At 45.9% G+C, this 18,880-nt stretch overlaps 1 protein-coding gene across 8 annotated transcripts in view; it reads left to right on the plus strand.

Annotated features, from left to right (window-relative positions):
- KIF9 (kinesin family member 9) overlaps positions 1-18,880 on the plus strand; it is a 35,069-nt gene that overhangs the window by 10,939 nt on the left and 5,250 nt on the right. For 7 of the 8 annotated variants that reach the window (XM_030549809.1, XM_030549805.1, XM_030549807.1 and 4 more), the window contains 10 exons: positions 690-767; positions 2,106-2,174; positions 2,690-2,794; positions 4,264-4,319; positions 5,197-5,287; positions 5,986-6,116; positions 8,119-8,316; positions 9,963-10,171; positions 14,708-14,887; positions 16,594-16,709. In XM_030549809.1, the coding sequence (XP_030405669.1) occupies positions 690-767; positions 2,106-2,174; positions 2,690-2,794; positions 4,264-4,319; positions 5,197-5,287; positions 5,986-6,116; positions 8,119-8,316; positions 9,963-10,171; positions 14,708-14,887; positions 16,594-16,709 (1,233 nt within the window). The remainder of the gene's footprint in view (positions 1-689; positions 768-2,105; positions 2,175-2,689; positions 2,795-4,263; positions 4,320-5,196; positions 5,288-5,985; positions 6,117-8,118; positions 8,317-9,962; positions 10,172-14,707; positions 14,888-16,593; positions 16,710-18,880) is intronic. The other variant, XM_030549812.1, reaches the window with a different exon arrangement.

Below are 18,880 nucleotides of genomic sequence, written 5' to 3' on the forward strand. Positions count from 1 at the left end.
CTGCTTCCATCTCCCCACTGATGGAAAAATCACGTTAATGGGCTAATTTTGTGATTTCCGCTCAGTCTGTGAAATTGTGATTTCCATAGGGCCTTAACTATCCCACTCTACGCCAGGGCTGAATTTGGTCCTTGGTAGCAACTACACAAACAATTTGCTATGTTAGTACCAGCAATAACCTCCTCATGGTGAGATCACTTAGGCTTTGGAATAATTCTCCACAGGAAGTTGGTGGTAGCTCATTGCTGGAGTCATTTAAAATGGGCCGAACAAAACACTACCGTTTACCAGGGAAGGAGTTAACTAGCAGACGTTTTTGAAACTAAATGACCTGTCATACAATTTCTCTGCTATTGGGCATCATTATTGTTTATTTATTACTTGTGCTGTGGTGACACCTAGAGGCCCCAGTCCCATTGTACACACACATAACAGAAAGGACAGTCCCCACCCCAAAGAATTTACCATCTAGAGTCATCATCTAAAGATGAATAATCATCTAGAAGCAACCGGGCACTAGAAGACCTACTCCCGGAATGAGGATAGTGTAGAATGGTGGTCTACAATGATACAGCTTTTCCATATCTAGCTTCTGGGATCTTATAGTATTAAAATAGCAAAGGTTTTGAGTCTGGTCTGGTGACCCAAACTCGCGTCCTGATTCATAGGCAAACTGTAATGTTTTTCAGCTGTCCTCTCTCCGTTTTGCTACCAGAATGAAATGGGTCACAACGGAGCCAGCCATCAATGAGAAATACGACCCAGAGGTATGTATAATTTTTGAGGGGAAATGGAAGGAAGGAGGTTCTTTTCTCACATCCAGGAAAAATTAAGACAACACTTTCCCAAGCTTCGTCATCATGTGTATCACAGCTTAACAGAGAAACTCTCTCATGGACACCTTCCCTCCCACTGCGAGGATCATCTCCAGTCCTATCTGAGACCCTGCAGACCACCTCCTTTCCCACGGCTGGTCACACAACATCCCTGCAACAACTACAGCAATTATTTACATGGAAAAGTAACGTTAGAAAAATAATTGATATCTTTTAGCTTCTTTTAATGCACTTTAAAATAGGAGGAGACTTGGCATTTTTGTGTCCACTAGTTCTCAAACCACCAGCAAGTGCTCCTATGGACCACACTATGGGAACCACTGCTGCACAACACACATGGCAGGAGAAAACCTTGCTGTACTGTACTGTCCGGTTTCACGTGTCTGTGTACAGTAGGTGGAAGCAGAGAACCATGTAGTGCAGCTTCCGCCAAGAGTTTTCAGACGAGGCTGTGGACTGTGCAACAAACAGTCTTTTTCCCCTTCAGCTCCCTTTCTTTTGCTATGTGATGAACTGAGTGGAAACGAACTGAAATGTATTTAATGAGACTATTACATGTGGATGCTAAGTGGGAGCTTGCAAAGGCACAAGGGCAGTTTGGCAATTAATTCCCACTGAGTTTCAATGGGAATTGCCCCCTCTATAGCCAAAGCTTTAAAATAGTCCAGATTAGGGAGACATGCAGGTTTCAAGTATGCTGTGTGAATCCGCTAGCATAATGCATTCCTGTTAAAGTCAGTGGCGAAACTGGCATTGCCTTCAGTGAAAGCAGCACTGGGGCTCTGTGCCTTCTGTTTTCAAAATAATGCCATGTAATCCAGAAAGACCCCGGTATGGGGGCATCTGATCGGCGAAGCACTGACTAGATAAACAGGTGACTTTTCTTCGAAAGCTTAATGTGACTTTACAGAGGGTGGCTCCAAGACACAGCAAACGAGGCTGCTGGAAGCTGTATTAAGGCCAAGTGATTTCCAGATCACTCACTCACCATTTCAGTGATGTAAGACCAGCAATGAATTCTCTGGGAGCTGCTACACAGCTGAGATTTTATTCAGCAGCCGTAGGTTTAGTTTGATGTCTACATTTGTGGGGGACAGCTCCAGTCAAGCCAATGGGGAGGCAAATTCCATGCCTGCCTTAGGCTTGGGGCAACGCCTCCCCAGCCCCCCACCAAACTACACACATGCCAGCAGCCAATCTGAAGTGGCTTTGGACAGTTCTTTCTCTAGTAGCACTTGGTCACTTGGCATCTTTTTGTTTTCCTGCTAGCGGATGGTCAAGAATCTGGAGAAGGAGATTATTCTTCTGAAGCAGGAACTAGCCATGCATGACAGCTTGGTAAGGAACAGGCTGCAGCCGTTAATTGCTGCCTGTGCTTTCTCTCTAAGCCATCTTGCTGGGGATCTTAGTGGGTGCTTTATCTTGATTTTAATTTATCTCTAGGATCAGTTATATCCATGCTTGTCAAGCTTTTGCTTTCCCACTGTGTCCCTGTGGAGTCCTTTGAGTTTAGACAGAGTTCTGAGGGATCCCCACCAGTTTTCCCTCTTGTTAATTTCCCATTCCACAAGGTTCCATGTCATAGTCATTAACCCACAGAGTTCTGGATGCCAGACAGCATAGCCTTTCAAAACCCATCAGTACCTGTCCTTAATTTGGTCAGAAGGGAGAGGCAGGGAGTGCACCACTCCCAGCCAACTCCAGAGTCTAGTGCCCAGCCAGTCTACAGGATGAGAAAAAAAGAATTAAACCTGCCATGACAAGGCAGAGCACAGCCAGGTGACCGTCAGGCTAGCATTTGCCCAGCTCATTGTAAATTGTTGCAGTTCAGCTGTTCACCTTTTCATCCCTAGGTCAACCGCTCTCTGGTGAATTATGACCCTCTGAATGAAATCCAGATAGCAGAGATTAACTCTCAAGTCCGCAGGTACCTAGAAGGAGCCACAGACGATATTGATGTGAGTAGCTACCTAACTGGCAGGGGCTTGTACAAATTGTTCAGCTGGTTATATTTGGCTGGATGCCAGGCTCTTTCAGCTAGAGGGAATGAAATCAGTTTGTGGAGGAAATGAATTTAGAATGAAAGGTGGCACTAACTTTTTGAACACTTCCCTGGTATTTACAGGAAAACTCTGGACACCTGCCTTCTCCTCTCATTCTTATCTCCCCTTAAGTGAGTAGGAAGCTCTAGGAGGCTTCCACCTGACCTCAAACTCAGTGGGATGGTCTGCTTTGAACTTCCTTAAAAAGACAGTGTCAGAATTCTCCATCTGGGTAAAACCATGTCATAAGAACATAAAAGCAACCACACTGGGTCAGACCATCTAGCTCAGTACCCTGTCTTCCAACAATGGCCAATGCCAGGTGCCCCAGAGGAAATGAACAGAACAGGTAATCATCAAGTGATCCATCCCCATCATCACTCCCAGTTTCTGGCAAAAGAGATGTGTTCCAAGTATTGTTCAAAAAGTGTGTTCCCCTTTTCTGGAGAGGGGAACTTCTGGTGGCACTACAGTCCGTCTCTCTACTCTTTGCTTTTCTCCATCCTCAAAGGTCCCAGAAAATTTTCCTGCAGCTGATGGGGGTTGGGGAGAGTTGGCTTTTGTGGAATCCAGGGAATCTTTTAGGGTTAGGGATGGTCAGCCTAAGTAGGAGCAGGGAAGGACTAAGGAGTTTCTCATAGGGAAACATGTCCTTAATGGGGTCATGGAATCTTTTAGCGGGAAGGATGCATCTCTGGGAGTAGGGAGAATGTACTTCAAGACTCCTAGAGAGGAAGGATGGTCCAGTGGTTAGGCCACTCGCCTAGGACTTGGGAGAATCTAAGTCCCAGACTCTATGTATGACCCCATGTAAGTGCCTAAGCCCAGATCCGCAAAGGCATTATTTAAGCTCCTAACTTCTATTGATTGATCTGGGCCTTAGTCTGTACAATGGGGATAATAGCACTGCATTAAAGCTTGTGAGGGGCTCAGATACTCTGGTGCTGGGAACCAGATACGTACTTTAGATAGACTTAGCAGTGTGTGAGTGATGAGAGAGCGGCATGGCCTGCCTCCTGCGTAATGTTGTGTGTTACACTTTGGCTGATAATTGGCTAACAGTTCCTGACCTCTGGGGTTGTACAGGATACCTACACAGCTGGCACCTGCCTCAGCCTATTGGATAGACTCCTCTGTTTTTAAAGCCCACTCAAGAAGCATGAACAATGAGTGATGGTCATAGCCACATGGGGTCTGATTTTCCCGGTGCAGGATTCAAGGATTGAGTTATCTGTATCCTAAGGCTAGAGAAGAGGGCCCTGGGATTCTATAGTATGTGAAACCAGCCTTACAAAGCAAGTTTTTTAACATTGCACAGTGAATGTGACCACAGTGAATGTGACCTATCTCCCATTATATCTTCAATGTATGTATCTCTTCCTCAGATAATGAACATCAGGCAAATCCAAGAGGTATTTAAACAGTTCAAAGTGATTTTAAGGTAAGATATTGTAGCCAGGGTGTGTGCATTGGATAAGATTTAGAAACTTCTCCATCAAGCAAGCGTCTGTCTGTGACAGCACGGCACGGTGTCATGACACCGCTGGTGATGTCATAGAATATGCAGAGAATAAGTTGTAGTTGTGAGACACTCAGCCCAACTCCTGATGGCTTGGTCGGGGGAAGCTGCTGCTGGCTAACCCAGTGGCACCTATAGATCATGAGGCTGTCTATTGGATGATGGGCTCCATGAGTTGGTTAAGTGTGCTCTGGTGTCTGATCAGCAGGGGTCAGATGCTACAGTTACAAAAGTAACATGATGTCACTGCAGGAAGATTTTGGCTTTGAGGAGGGAAGTGGCAAGTCTGTGGTATGTCACCGGGGTGAGCATCCTGTTCCACAGGAATCCAGACTGGTCCAGATCCATGTGTTGTGTTTTGCATGGATTTTGTGCCTCAGGGAATCCTTTTATGGGGCTTAAATAAAAAGCTATGAAGATCAGGTCTTATGGTGGTTCCACCCTCCAGGGATAAACTACTGTGGAGTCGTGTTATTTGGGCCATAAAAAAGGCTCCCTAAAGTATTTCAAAAGCTAATGAAATGTATGCGTGTCTTAATAGAGGAGATTTCCAGGCCTAAGGGACAGCGTGGGAGAAGGGTGGGAAGAAGAAAATAGGAGGTCCGAACAGGTGCATGAAGGAGAGCGGCTTAGGAAGAATGCAGGAAGCAGGAAGGGGAGTAGGAGGAAAGGAGAGCAGAGGTAGACATAGGGGTGATATTAGACACTGCTTTTTTTTGAAGTAAGACACATTTACAAGTTTGGGGCTGTATGAAATTTTCTCTTGAGCACAATGAAAAGGGTGGTTATCTCTCCCCAGCCAACAGGAACAGGAAGTGGAAGCCAGACTACGAAACAAATACACCCTGATAGACAAAAGTGACTTTGCAGCCATTACTGCTGCTCAGAAGGTAGGGCTCTGGGACTTGACCTTCTGCCTCAAATTCTTCCTACTCTACTTGAGAGGAACCATGTAAATCCAAGGCCCTGAGCTACCATGGTGATGGGGATGACAGAAGAACAGAGCTGCTGCAAGTCAGTAGAGCTGCACCAGTTAAGCAGATTTCGGTGCTGAACGGGCCATTTAGCCATGCTGTTGAGTCACTGACAGAAATCAGATTTTACTTATGAAATCCTCTTGCAAACTCCTCCTTCGTTGAATGAAGATAACCCAGAGTGTGTCATTCTCTGATATTATTAGTGATACCATGATTACAGTGAGATTTCTGGTATTTGTGAGGTGTCAGAATGAAGCATTCTGGGATACCATCAAAGAAACAGAAAATACAATAGGATTTAATAAAGGCGTGAGGACAAAATTTTAAACGTTAGTTTAAACCTATTTCTGTGATGTAAGTCCGTACTTCTTCCAAACCTAGTTAGTGGGAACACTCAGCACATGAATCTGAAAATAATTCCAAGGGCTTTTTTGCTTCTCAGTTCACCTTTAAGATGATTTTTTCCACCAAGATGCCATGAGGTGAATCTGGATTTAGATTAAGGAATTAGACAGACTTACCCCTCTGAGCAGAGTATTTAGTTCTCACAAGCTGGACATCGGTAGGGCTAATACTTCTGTATTCACATCTTCAGCCTCCTCTGTTTTCAGGCAGGCCTGGTTGATGCAGAGGGCCATCTAGTGGGGGAAGTGGATGGGCAGGGCTTCGGAATTGGAGTTGTTCCTTTATCCAAACCTGGCGGGAAGAAAGTTAAAGCCAGGAAAGCCAAAGAGCAGCTTAGGTGAGTTGACATGTAAAACAGCTGTTCCCTCTCCTTTAGTCAGGTGTCTTTCTCCACTCATGAAAATCTTCCCTATGGCAGTGACATAACAAGGGATTTATGGGCTACTTTGCACCTACAGGGGTGAGTAGCTGCCCAAGGGAGAAGGCTGTGGAGAAACAGCCCCAATAGCCGTCGTGATATTCTGTGTTTGTTTCAATGAGGAGGTCCTGGCCTACTAGGATTGGTGTTGATACATGGTTGTGGCCTGATCACAAAGACGATGGGCAGTGGGTGAAGCTTCCCCTTGGGGAGGCTAGACCCTGCCCCACCCCTTCTGGCCAAGGCTGCATCCCCACTTGCTGCTCTCAGCCCCTCCCCACAATGGCCCTGGCTAGGGTGAGTGCGAAGGGGGCTGAGAGCTCCACCCTGGCCGGAGTTCCAGGCCCTGAGCCTCTTCCCCATTCTACCTCTTCTGCCCAGGGCCCCACCATAATCTGACCCCATTCCCCCCCTTCCCCCCAGGCCCTGCCCCCATTCCACCCTCACTCCGCCTCTTCCCCCCAGGCCCTGCCCCCACTCGCCCCTTCCCTCAAGCTGCCTGAAGACCAGAAAAGCTCTGTGCCCCTGCCACGGCCCCAGGGCCACAACAGGGAGTGAGAGTGCCTCTTGCCCTGTGGCTGTGGCAGGAGATTTTTCTGGGGGCCTCAAATCCACTGCTGCCCCACTGGTAGCATGAGATTTGGGCTTCCATTACATACCGCCCATGACAAAGACCAAACCTGCCCCTCAGAATGCATCTTTGCACAGTCAGTGTCAGACTCAAATCCGTTTGGTTTTGTGAAAGTCTGGTATTTGCAGGATTTACTGCAAACGACTTCTCATGTTTATTACAAGTGGCACCGAAGGACAAACCAAGAATGGGGCCCCACTGTGCTAGGTGCTGTACAGACTCAGAGTAGTAGATAGTCCCTCCCCCAGGCAGGCACAGAATGGGGAAGGGATAGAACACACCAGCAGAGTGACCAATGTGATGGCAGCACATGGCATGTTAGTGGCATTGTTTTGTTTTTGGGTGGGTTTAGTTAGAAGGTGATCAGCAAAATGGGAAGGGAAGGGGGTGAGAGGGACAAGGGAGGGGAAGCAGAGAGTAAGAGGAGCAGATGTGGAGTGAACCTGAGCTAAAGAGACTAGAGGGAGAGTTGGTGCAAACAGCCCATCAGCACAGGGCAGAGAAGGTCCAGTCAGAACAGTAAAACGTTCTCTGAATGTCCAGAGGCCCCTGTTCTGGCTGCTTCTGCCCCTGCTGGCTGGAGTCTCTGGCTGGTTTCTCCTTGCAGTTGTTCCCCAAGACCACATGGGGGAAGGAGGCACCACCTCAGTCCTAGTACCTCTGAGTGGGGGGCATCTCCCCTGCATGTTTTTGGGTCCAGGAGGGGTGCTGGGGTGTGCTGCCCTGGTTGATGCTAGAGTGCTTCCCCACACTAACATGCAGCGTCCATTGTCATCTATTTCATCTCACACTGGGTGTCCCTTGCTGAACAAACTCACGGAGGCCAGTTTAAGGAGACTCTTCACTCTTCTACCTTAAACTGGACTGGGGGCTAAGCCAGGTCTTCTGGACTCTGCTACGGGGCTCTCTTGAGGGTAGATGGGTGTCCAATGCCTGCTGCTTGCTCCAAGCAGACACTTGTATATTCAGTCTCTTAATGTGCCCTAGCCAGGCCTGTGTAACCTGTGCATGCGAATGGACTTCTTGAGAACCTTCACAAGAAGTTGATCCTGCATGTGCTGCTTTTCCTACAGATTTTATATTCAGAGAGGTCCCTCTAGGTTTGCAGTAGGGAGCTGTGACAATAGAGACAATGGCTCCTGGCCCACTGAAGTTGGCAGAACTTTCACTGTTAACTTCAGAGGAGAAGGCTCAGACCTCCAGTTCTTGAATCAGAACTGGTTTCTGCAGTGTAGTTTTAGTATCAGTATTTTGTCATATGCCAGAAATTAACCATCTCTTTCCTCTTAGCCCCACTACCAGGAAGGAAGGATTAGGAAGCCCTGTTTTGGGGAAAGATCTGGATTCTGTTTCCCCATCAAGGAGTCAGCTGGTAAGTTCCACAAAGGATTTGGATGTGAAGGAGGGACTACTACGGGAGCAGGATGCAGCCAGTATTGAAACACATCGCTCGGAGTCAGTGCCCAAGGAGGAGTCCCACCGACCGAGGTAACCTTTCCCCTTAATGAGGCACTTTCCATTTGCAAAGCTAAACAGGTGGGGTCATCCAGGCTGCAAAGCCAGACAGAGTGCCCAGTCGCTGAGCTGGGTCCGAGGAGGCTTGGTCTGTGATGGGGACAGGGCCAAGGCTGAGGAAATAGTTCTGTTTAGCAAAAGGGATGCGTAGTGTTAGCTGTCCTCACTCCATGGTATTTTGGCCTAGGTTTCCTGCTCTTACACCTTGCTGTTTGCAGTGGTACTGTAATGGGGCACCATGCACATACATGGGGAGTGGCTTGTGTGTGCATTTCAGTGCAGTAATACATCAGTGTGGTGTGTCTCCTGATTTTGGTTCTCTTGGATTTGGCATTCCTGTCACTTGCCACCTGGGGATTGACATTGCATCCCCGCTTTGGATCCAGCTCCCACTAGCTTCAAAGTGAGCTGCCGGGTAAATTCCAGCCATTGCACCCAGCATCCACCCTGTTTCTGCTCTCTGCTGTCAAAAACACATCCCTGCTGCCAGCAAAGGAAGCAGTCCCCTTGGACATGTTTTTCAGTAAGCGGTAGCAGCTCTAACATTTTGTTCTGAACTACTAAAATGTGACCATTGCTCAGTAACAGAGCTGATGCTGCTTTGGGGCTTTAGATTCGCAAACGCTTAACACACATTAACTAATTAAGCCTCACATCCCTCTTGTGAGGTAAGGCTGTATTGTCACCATTCTCGTGGTGGGGATATGAAGGCATCTGTCTAGCTTTGTCGCAATTTCTAGGGGATCAATACAGGGTAGGCTCCTTTAAGGTAAGAGATGAATAACTTGCCCCTGTCAGAAGAGTTCTCTGAAGGTGAACCATTATTTCTATGGATTCACACTCCTCACCCCTCTTGTAGGTTCGCCCAAGAGTGTTGCTCCCTAGAGGATATCTGTGGGAGGTTAGCCCAAGGGCGTGGCTCCCTAGGGGAGACCGTGGGAGGTTAACCTAAGATGTAAATCCATAAAAAATACCAGCACCATCTTAGATCTTTGCTGACCACTTTCTGGTTCTCCTCCCCTGGGTTCCCAGACTGGCCTCAGAGGCAACAAGACTCAGAAGTTTGGATCCATAAGATCCAACATTCTGGGATGATTCAACTGAGACAGCTGCTAGGGAACTTTGCTTCTGCGTAAGTAACCCTTCTCGGTGTGGTCGGGCTTGTCTACACTTAAAAGGCTACGCCTTTGCAGCTGCACTGCTGCAGTGTGTCAGTGAAGACGCTATGTGTGCCAATGGGAAGGCTTCTGCCGTCAGCGCAGGTACGCCACCTTTGCAAGAGGGGTAGCTATTTGACAGGAGAGGCCCTCCCACTGACATAACACGGTCTCCACTGGGAGTTAGGCGGGTGTAACTGTGGCGTGCAAGGGTGTGGAAGAGCGATGGAGTCATACCAGCATAAATTGCTTATATAGGCCAAGCCATCCTGGGAGAGAAGGAGGCCTGAAGGTTAGCACAGTGAGAGCACCGTGAGGCTGCAAGTTCGATAGGTTCTGAAAGTGCCCCTGAGCTGTAATTTGCAGATACTGATTATCAGTTCACTCAGGTGCAATAAGTAACCCTGAAGCTGGAGCAACTGACCCTTCCTGTATTTTCTCCTTCTCTGAACCCTGGTGCAGTTCCCCACCCTCTAAGCTGGTGGCATTTGAGGAGTTTAAAAACGAGCGAGGGAGTGAGATCAACCGGATCTTTAAGGAGAACAAAGCCATCCTCAGCGACAGGAAGAAGAAAGCGAGCGAGATCACCCAGAGACTGAATCTAATAAAACAGGAGATGGACATCACCAAAGAGGCCCTCGGGGCCCAGAAGAAGGAGAGGGAGGAGCAGGGTAAGTGGCATACAGAATGGATCGGACAACACAGATCTGAGAAGGGAGAGCTTGTTTCCTTTCTCTGAGCTGTAACTGTTGGAACACGTTACAGGACACCACTGCTGTGCCACAGGCTGGAGTGGCAGCCAGAGGGGTCTGTGCTGTACCTCTGCAACCTGGCCTTGGGTTCAGCAGCCAAATCCACTGCCTCATCCCCTTGCACTTCAACCACACGGAGCCCAGTCACTCAGGCTTTCTGCAGCCGAAGTGAGTTTCAGCCAGACTGAATACAAAAATATAGGGTCTAATTCTCCACATGGACTTCAGCGGAGTTATGCTGGCATAAAATCAGTGTAATGAAATGGAGAATTAGGCCAATTCACTGTAAAACCCATTAGATGCAGGGTAGACATCATTCTATTTGATTTGATGGGTCTGGCTCAGTCCCTGACATATGAAACACCATGCTCCCCCTTTGTGTGAGAATGCCTCAAGTGTAAAATGCTCTAAAACAAAACAAATGGAAAGAAGACTCGAAACGGCACCAAATTCTAAGAGTCAATTCTTTCAGGCTCTGATCCTGCAGCTTCTTGCTCATATGTGTACTGCTACACCTGCACACTGTCATGCAGGTTCCTCGAGTCAGAGATTCTAAGTCCAGAAGAGACCACTGTGATCATGTAGTCTGACCTCCTGTATAATACAGGCCAGAGAACGTCCCCAAAACAATTCCTAGAGCAGAGCTTTTAGAAAAACATCCAATTTTGATTTAAAAATTGTCAGCGATGGAGAATCCACTATGACCCTTGGTAAATTGTTCCAACAGTTAATGACTCTCGTCATTAAAAATATACACCTTATTTTCAGTTTCAGTTTGTCTAGCTTCAGCTTCCAGCCATTGGATCATTATACCTCTCTCTGCTAGATTGAAGAGCTCATTATTAAGTATTTGTTTCCCATGTAGCTACTGACAGACTAATCAAGTCAACCCTTAACCTTCTCTGTGTTAAGCTAACTAGATTGAACTCCTTGAGTCTATCACTATCAGGCATGTTTTCTAATCCTTTAATCATTCTCGTGGCTCTTCTCTGAACCCCCTGAATTTATCAACATCCTTCTTGAATTGTGGACACCAGAACTGGACACGGGATTCCACCAGCAATGACACCACTGATTTTTGCCCAATCATTATAGCAACTTTTTTACCAGGAGCATCTTCATGTAGGGTCCAGTTCTGCAAAGTGCTTAGCTCTCTTGGCTAGCTAATGAGCAAACTCTGCTCCTGTTGAAGTCAGAATGAAGTGAGGGTGTTTAGAACCTCCTAAGATCAGTCCCTTAGTTTAGTGACTTGGGTCTTTACTCTTGTATTTCATATCTACAAACTGGTGGGTTTATTCTGGAAGCTGGAAATCACTAAAGTAACATAATCAGAGGCAAACATTAGAGAGACAACTGCAAACTCTCCAGATGCAAAGGCAAGACAGAAAGAGTAGTAAAAGGCCAATATGGTTCCATCAGGAGCTCTTTAATGACCTGACAATCAAAAAGGAATCTCACAAAAAGTGGAAACATGGACAAATTGGTAAGGAGGAGCACAGAAGAATAGCACAAGCATGTAGAGGGGAAATCAGAAAGGCTAAGTTACAAATGAGTTACACCTAGCAAGGAACATAAAAGAAAATAAGTTATTTAAATACATTAGGAGGAAGAGAAAGAGGAAGGAAAGTGCAGGTCCACTACTTAGCAGGGAAGGAATACTAATAACTGATGACATCAAGAAACCTGAGGTGTTTAATGTCTGTTTTGCTTGTTTTTACTAAAAAGGTTAATGGGACCAGATGCTCAACACAATATAAACAAGGGGGAAGGAACACAAGCCAAACTAGGAAAAGAAAAGTTTAAAGAATAGTTAGATCAGTTAGATGTGTTCATGTCAGCAGGGCCTGATGAAATTCATCCTAGGGTACTTAAGGAAGTAGCTGAAGCAGTCTGAACAGTCAGTGATTATCTTTGGGAACCCCTGGGGGACAGGTGAGGTCCCAGAGGACTGGAGAAGGGCAAACATAGTACAGTAAAAGCTGTGTTATCCGGCACTTTGTCAAGCTGTATTAACCAGCATTTCTGATATGTCCCAGTACAAATCTTTGGTCTAGTAACTGGGACTGGTATACTGCCCAGGAGGTTATTTTCTGCACTCTACTTTTCTGCAAAAGAGGAAGAAGACAAGCAAGCAAGCTGATATCAAGGATTTATTCAAAAAAGCAGCTTCCAGGGGGTGTCATTGGGCTGAATCTGTAATGACCCTATCTCCTGTACTGTCTACGTCTACAATAATTGCTGTTGATAATGATGACCCTGAGGCACTGCAAGATCCTGAAGTGCCTTCTGAATTATCAAAGAAAGATTAAAGTATGTTCAGTATAGTTTTAGTATTAACTGTATTTTTAGTCATCTGGGTGTACACCATGCGCTGCCCATAGTGATATGTAGTGTCATAAAATAACCTACCGTAGAGAAAACTTTACCTGTATACAACTAAGTGCTTTGAGAAACCAACCACTCTGCAGTGCAGTACGACTACTGGATTGGTGAGTACCTGTAAATTATTTTGTACTTTATTCATGTTATCGTGTTCTAATTCTTTGAAAATTGGTTCCATTGGTAAGTATCACCAAAATTTTTGATTAACCGGCACCCCCCATTTCCCCAACATGCCAGATAACAACGTTTTTACTGTATCTATCTTTAAAAAGGGGAACAAATTGGACCCAGACAATTATGGACCAGTCAGCCTAACTTTGATACCTGGAAAGATACTGGAATAAATTAAACAATCAGTTTGTAAGCACCTACATAGATGATAGAGTTATAAGATTAGCCAGCATGGATTTGTCAAGAACAAATCATGCCAAGCCAACCTAATTTCCTTTGTTGACAGGATTACTGGTCTAGTGGCTGGGGGGAAAGCAGTAGATACGATGTGTATTTTGATTTTAGTAAGACTTTTGACAGAGTCCCACATGACAGTCTCAAAAGCAAATTAGGGAAATGTGGTTTAGATGAAATTACTGAAAGGTGGGTGCACAACTGTTTGAAAGATCCTAAGCAAAGAGTAGTTATCAGTGGTTTGCTGTCAGACTGGGAGGGCATCTCTAGTGGGGTCCCGCAGTGGTCAGTCCTGAGTCTGGTACTATTCAATATTTTCATGAATGACTTGGATAATGGAGTGGAGAGTATACTTATAAAAATTTGCAGATGACACTAAACTGGGAGGGGTTGCAAGCACTTTGGAAGACAGGCTTAGAATTCAAAACAGCCTTGACAAATCAGAGAATTAATCTGAAATCAACAAGATGAAATTCAGTAAAGATAATTGTATTTAAGAAGAAAAAAATCAAATTGACAGCCAAAATGGGGACTAACTGGCTAGGCAGTAGTACTGCAGAAAAGGATCTGGGGGTTATAGTGGGTCACAAATTGAACATGAATCAACAATGTGATGCAGTTGTGAAAAAGGCTGATCTCATTCTGGAGTGTATTAACAGGAGTGTCGTATGTAAGACACGGGAGGTAATTGTCCTGCTCTACTCAGCATTGGTGAGGCCTCAGCTGGAGTACTGTGTCCAATTGTGGGTACCACACTTTTGGAAAGATGTGGACAAATTGGAAAGAGTCCATAGGAGAGCCACAAAAATGGTAAAAGGTTTTAAAAAATCCAACCTATGAGGAAAGGTTAAAAAAAACTGGGCATGTTTAGTTTGAGGGGGAACCTGATAACTGTCTTCAACTATATTAAGGGCTGTTATAAAGAGTGTGGTGATCAGTTGTTCTCCATGGCCACTGAAGACAGGACAAGAAGCAATGGGTTTAATCTGCAGCAAGGGAGATTTAGGTTAGATATTAGGGAAAAAATTCTAACAATAAAGATAGTTAAATTCTGGACTAAGCTTCCAAGGGAGGTTGTGGAATCCCCATCATTGGTGGTTTTTAAGAACTGGTTGGACAACCGCCTTTCAGAGATGATTTAGATTTATTTGGTCGTGTCTCAGCTCAGCGGACTGGACTTGATGACCTCTCGAGGTCCCTTCCAACCTGACAGTTCTAGGATTCTATGGAACTATGAGCAAGGAGAGGTTTTCAATGTGGGAGGTAGCTGGATGCTAACGGTCTCTGGGGGGTGACTAGTTTATCTCCAATGTCTTGCCTTAACAGGCCACTCCTGCTCTCAGTGAGAGTTCTGCAATAGGAACAATGAGTGCAATCCTTAAGTGATACCTTCACACAGTCTGTCTTGCAAGAGTTTATCAAGGCAACCCAATCGGCCCACTCTTAGTCATGTACCTCTTGGATTAGGGAGGTATCATAGAAGATTAGGGTTGGAAGAGGAACTGTGATCTCAGCTAGTTCAGTAACCACTCCATCCCCATGCCACTGGGAGTAGAACAGTGTATCTAAGGAAATGTCAGTTGTGTGGTCAACCTCCATGTATGATCCCTGTTCTTTGGCACTCTCCTTCCACTCGTGAGAACCTGTCATGTCCTCCTCACCTTGCAGGGGAGTATGTGAATGAGGAAGGACAGATCATAATTGACGAGGAGGAATTTTTACTGGTCATGAAACTTAAGGATCTGAAGAAACAGTACAGGTCTGATTTCGATGAACTGCGGGACCTGAAAGCAGAAGTCCAATACTGTCAGCATCTGGTGGATCAGTGCCGCAACAGACTAATCTCAGGTACTCATGTTGCTGGCCAGAGGTTTGGAAATGGCACGCACTTTTGCTGGTGCGTTCGATCACACTCAGATCTCTAAGCCCTGCACTGTGCTCACAGAACAGGTGGGCATATTTTTAAATGAAATAATTTGTCCCTGCAGAATTGGAAGCCTCTAAAATTCACGGACCCTTGAGTCCCAGGGACTCTTGAGTCCCAGTGACCCTGTTATGTGATTTTGTTAATCACCATTGCAGCTCATATTCTATAAATGTTACCCAATTTCTAAGGAGACACTTAGCTCCTACTGATTCTGTCCTCCCATGTTAACACAGTTACTTCTGGATCAGATGCCAAGATGCCACTAGTAATAATTGAATCCAGCGAGACCAGGATTTCACCCCTCGTTTTGTTTGACACAGAGACTTGTGGTGCAGCACAGCACTGGGCCAAGGCTTGAATGAGGTGCTCCAGTTTTTGCACCTTTCCAAAGCCCGTAAGAGCTCAATGCGCCTCAAGTCCCAGTGTTGCAGGATGGGGCCCTGTGTCTGCGGGCTTTGGGCCATACATTTTAGCATGGGACCTTCCCCACTCGGATAACACTTGTTTCTGGTATGAGTTAACTTGGGCAGATATGCAGCACCCCATCCCAGGCACCCAGTTTGGGCCTGGTTCTATGCTTGGGTCCTGGATTTGACACAGTATTTCTGATGACATTAGATGTATCCATATCAAAGTCCTCAGCATTTGGAAGCTGCTCTGTTTTCTGCAAACATGCCAGGGCACAAGCTTGCATCTCTCAGGAGCAGCCCACACGGAAACAAATGCCTTGTGTTATTCAGGTACGTGCACATAGGACCAATTCCTAACCATTGGCTCAAGCGGGATCAGGATTTGGCCCATATCTGGAGCAGCTGATGTGCAAATAATGGTGTGACCATTCGTTCGAACACACTTGGTGTTTTCATGGAATGCAGAGGTGACTTGTTTGGACCCAGGTATAAAGTCGGTGGTGTTATAGACATGTCAGTAGTGCCCAGGAAAAGCAGGGCTCCGTGTTTGGCTTTCTTCATTCTTCCATGCTTTCCAGGACATAAAACAAACGCAGGACATTCCTGGGGGATTACTGTGCTTCTCAGGGCTTAATTCCCTCGGATTAGGCCCTAAAGCAGAGCATGCCAGAGGAACGAGGCTTTAGAGACGTGTGCCAGGAAAATGCATATTATATTAGTAATAAGAACACAGGTTCCAGCAACGCTGCTCTGCCTCTTGTGCATTCTCAGTTGCTATTATGGCATGGCAAGGGGCTATGATGCTCGTTTAGCACTAGAGGCGAAGTCCGACCAAAAATGTGCTGACTGCTTAAAATTGCTTCTTCCAAGTTTCCAAATGTCAGACTGAAAACTGTTTTCATCTCTAGCAGTATAGGAAGAGCAACCTCTAGAGGCCACTCAGATTGTTCTGATCCGCACGTTCCCTATGGCTCTCGCAGGAGGCAGAGACTGTTTAGTGCCTGCTTCCTATTTAAAGGTGGAGGAGTATGACCAGCCCCTAAACAGAATATTTCAACTGATTGCGCCACTCGGGTCACCAACTATGGTACAGATTTAGATTGCTGTGGAGGTGCATGTCTAGTCATTGTGCAGCACGCCAGGAAAAATACAAACCTGACCCCCTTTGTTACCACAGCCCTGGTTATTGTCACCCCCCAAACCCCTTTGTCTTACAGAATTTGAAATCTGGTACAATGAGTCCTTCCTTATCCCTGAGGATGTGCAGGAAGCGATAAAGCCTGGAGGCAACATCAGACCTGGAATGATTCCCATGAACAGAGTCCTGTGTCTGGTGAGCTGTGTTGGGGAGTCCTGCTTCCCTCCCTGCTTGACAGCAGTCTGTCATCTGTCGTCACAGGCACGACCAGTGCTTGGGGGAGGAGGGAGGTTTGCAGCTCTTGCCCTTTTGGGGGTCAGTGAGGTGTAGCACTGGAACGTCAGCCAGGAGAAGCAGACGGCAGCTCCTGGCACGTGTCTGGTTTTTGTGGTATTGTTTTCTTTTATTCATGGTCACATGAACAAACCATCTATTGATCCAAGGACATGACCATCCACTTGATTTCAACAACCAGGCACGTCACAGGGAGTGACTGAGGGGTTGTTTCTAGTCTCTATCATCAATAAATTAAGAACATAAGAACAGCCATACCGGGTCAGACCAAAGGTCCATCTAGCCCAGTATCCTGTCTTCTGACTGTGGCCAATGCCAGGTGCCCCAGAGGGAATGAACAGGGAATCATCATGTGATCCATCCCCTGTCGCCCATTCCCAGCTTCTGGCAAACAGACGCTGAGGACACCATCCCTGCCCATCCTGGCTAATAGCCATTGATGGACCTATCCTCCATGAACTTATCCAGTTCTTTTTTGAACCCTGTTAGTGCCTTGGCCTTCACAACATCCTCTGGCAAAGAGTTCTGCAGGTTGATGGTGCTGCATGAAGAATATTCCCTTTTGTGTGTTTTAAACTTGCTGCCTATTAATTTCATTTGGTGACCCTTAGTTCCTGAATTGTCATGTCTCCACCTATTGGCCACTGCCACTTAGCCAGACCGCTGCAGAGAGATGCAATCCCTGAACTTTTCTCCTGCCTGAACATGGGCAGTTTTCCTAACAGTTCTCATTCTCCAACCCTTTTCTCATTAATATTGCTCTCCTCTGAACACACTCTCCAGGCTTCTTCTTTTTTTTTAAATGTGGGATTCAAAACTATAATGCTGTTTGACATTGACCTGGGGCCACCAATCCCAGAGAAGCTCAAAACACTTCTCATTCTATAGCCATACTGAAATGCAGCTACCTCTGGGGTATATCATGACAGCTGAGACCCAAATAGTATTGAGAAGGGTGTAGTTACTTTGTATTACATATTTGCATTATCCCTGCTTAATCCTGCAGATCCTGACCATAGCAAGGGGATCTGGCAGGTTTATTTTTTTAGAAGAAAAATGGAAAAGGAATGATTTTACCACCAAATGTTCCCTTATTTGGAATATAAAGCTCAGAGTTAAGCATTACCTCCCAAACTGCTCTAGAAATACACATTAGAGGGTTTTTCAAGGGCAATCATGGTAGGTGCCTTCCCTCCCTATTGAATTACTCCACCTCCAGAGTATAAAGAGCAGGTATTAAGTGACGACAAATGAAGCAGGTTTGTTCTTAAAGTTATCATTGAACTACAGACAAATACTTATACAAGGATCATGGTAGATTTAAAAAAAAAAAAAAAAAAAGTATTAACTCTGTCCAGAACAGCCCAAAGGGGATAAACACTCAGAGTGAATGCACCTATTGAAGTCAATGGCAAAACTCCCACGATGCCAATAGGACTAGATTTCACTGTTCACATAGACAAGACACATCAAAAGTAACTTCTATTAGAAGTAACGTAACCCTGTCTAGTTCTAGGACTATTCAGAAGTTGGACCAACCTCACCTGACCTAGTCTTGGTTCACCAGGAAGACAGTCTCTGGGCTTTTTTTCCAACACCTCTTAAAGGAGAAAACCAGCTAAGGTCATGCAGCCTAGACTCGGCAGTTCAGAAGTCCTGGCTTCTCCTGTGCTGTTTACCATCTCAGAAGGTCCAGTCCACCAAACACCTCCTTAGAGTGTGTTTTCTAGCTCTGGGCTCCCAACTTTGAATCACAACCTTTCTCCACACAGGCTTCCTGAGTGGTTTCCAACCCTGGACTACTTGTCCTCCTTACGAGTCGGGCCCAAAAGGTGCGGAAAATGTGCCTCGCAGCTCCCTCTGACTTTTGATATTACAGGTCCCTGTTAATGCAACCCAGTGCAGCAGTTGATTTGCATTGCGTTATTCTTTTCTATTCAGCAAGCCCCAGCTCTGGCTCTGTGGGAGCACCACCCAGGCCTGTGCCCTTTGGTTTATAGTGGTGTATTTGATCGTGTCATCCTACTTTGAAACATTTTGCATTTGCCTGTATTGAATTTTAATTTAATGAT

This window comes from Gopherus evgoodei, chromosome 2 (assembly GCF_007399415.2).
Source record: "Gopherus evgoodei ecotype Sinaloan lineage chromosome 2, rGopEvg1_v1.p, whole genome shotgun sequence".
Taxonomy (NCBI): domain Eukaryota; kingdom Metazoa; phylum Chordata; order Testudines; family Testudinidae; genus Gopherus; species Gopherus evgoodei.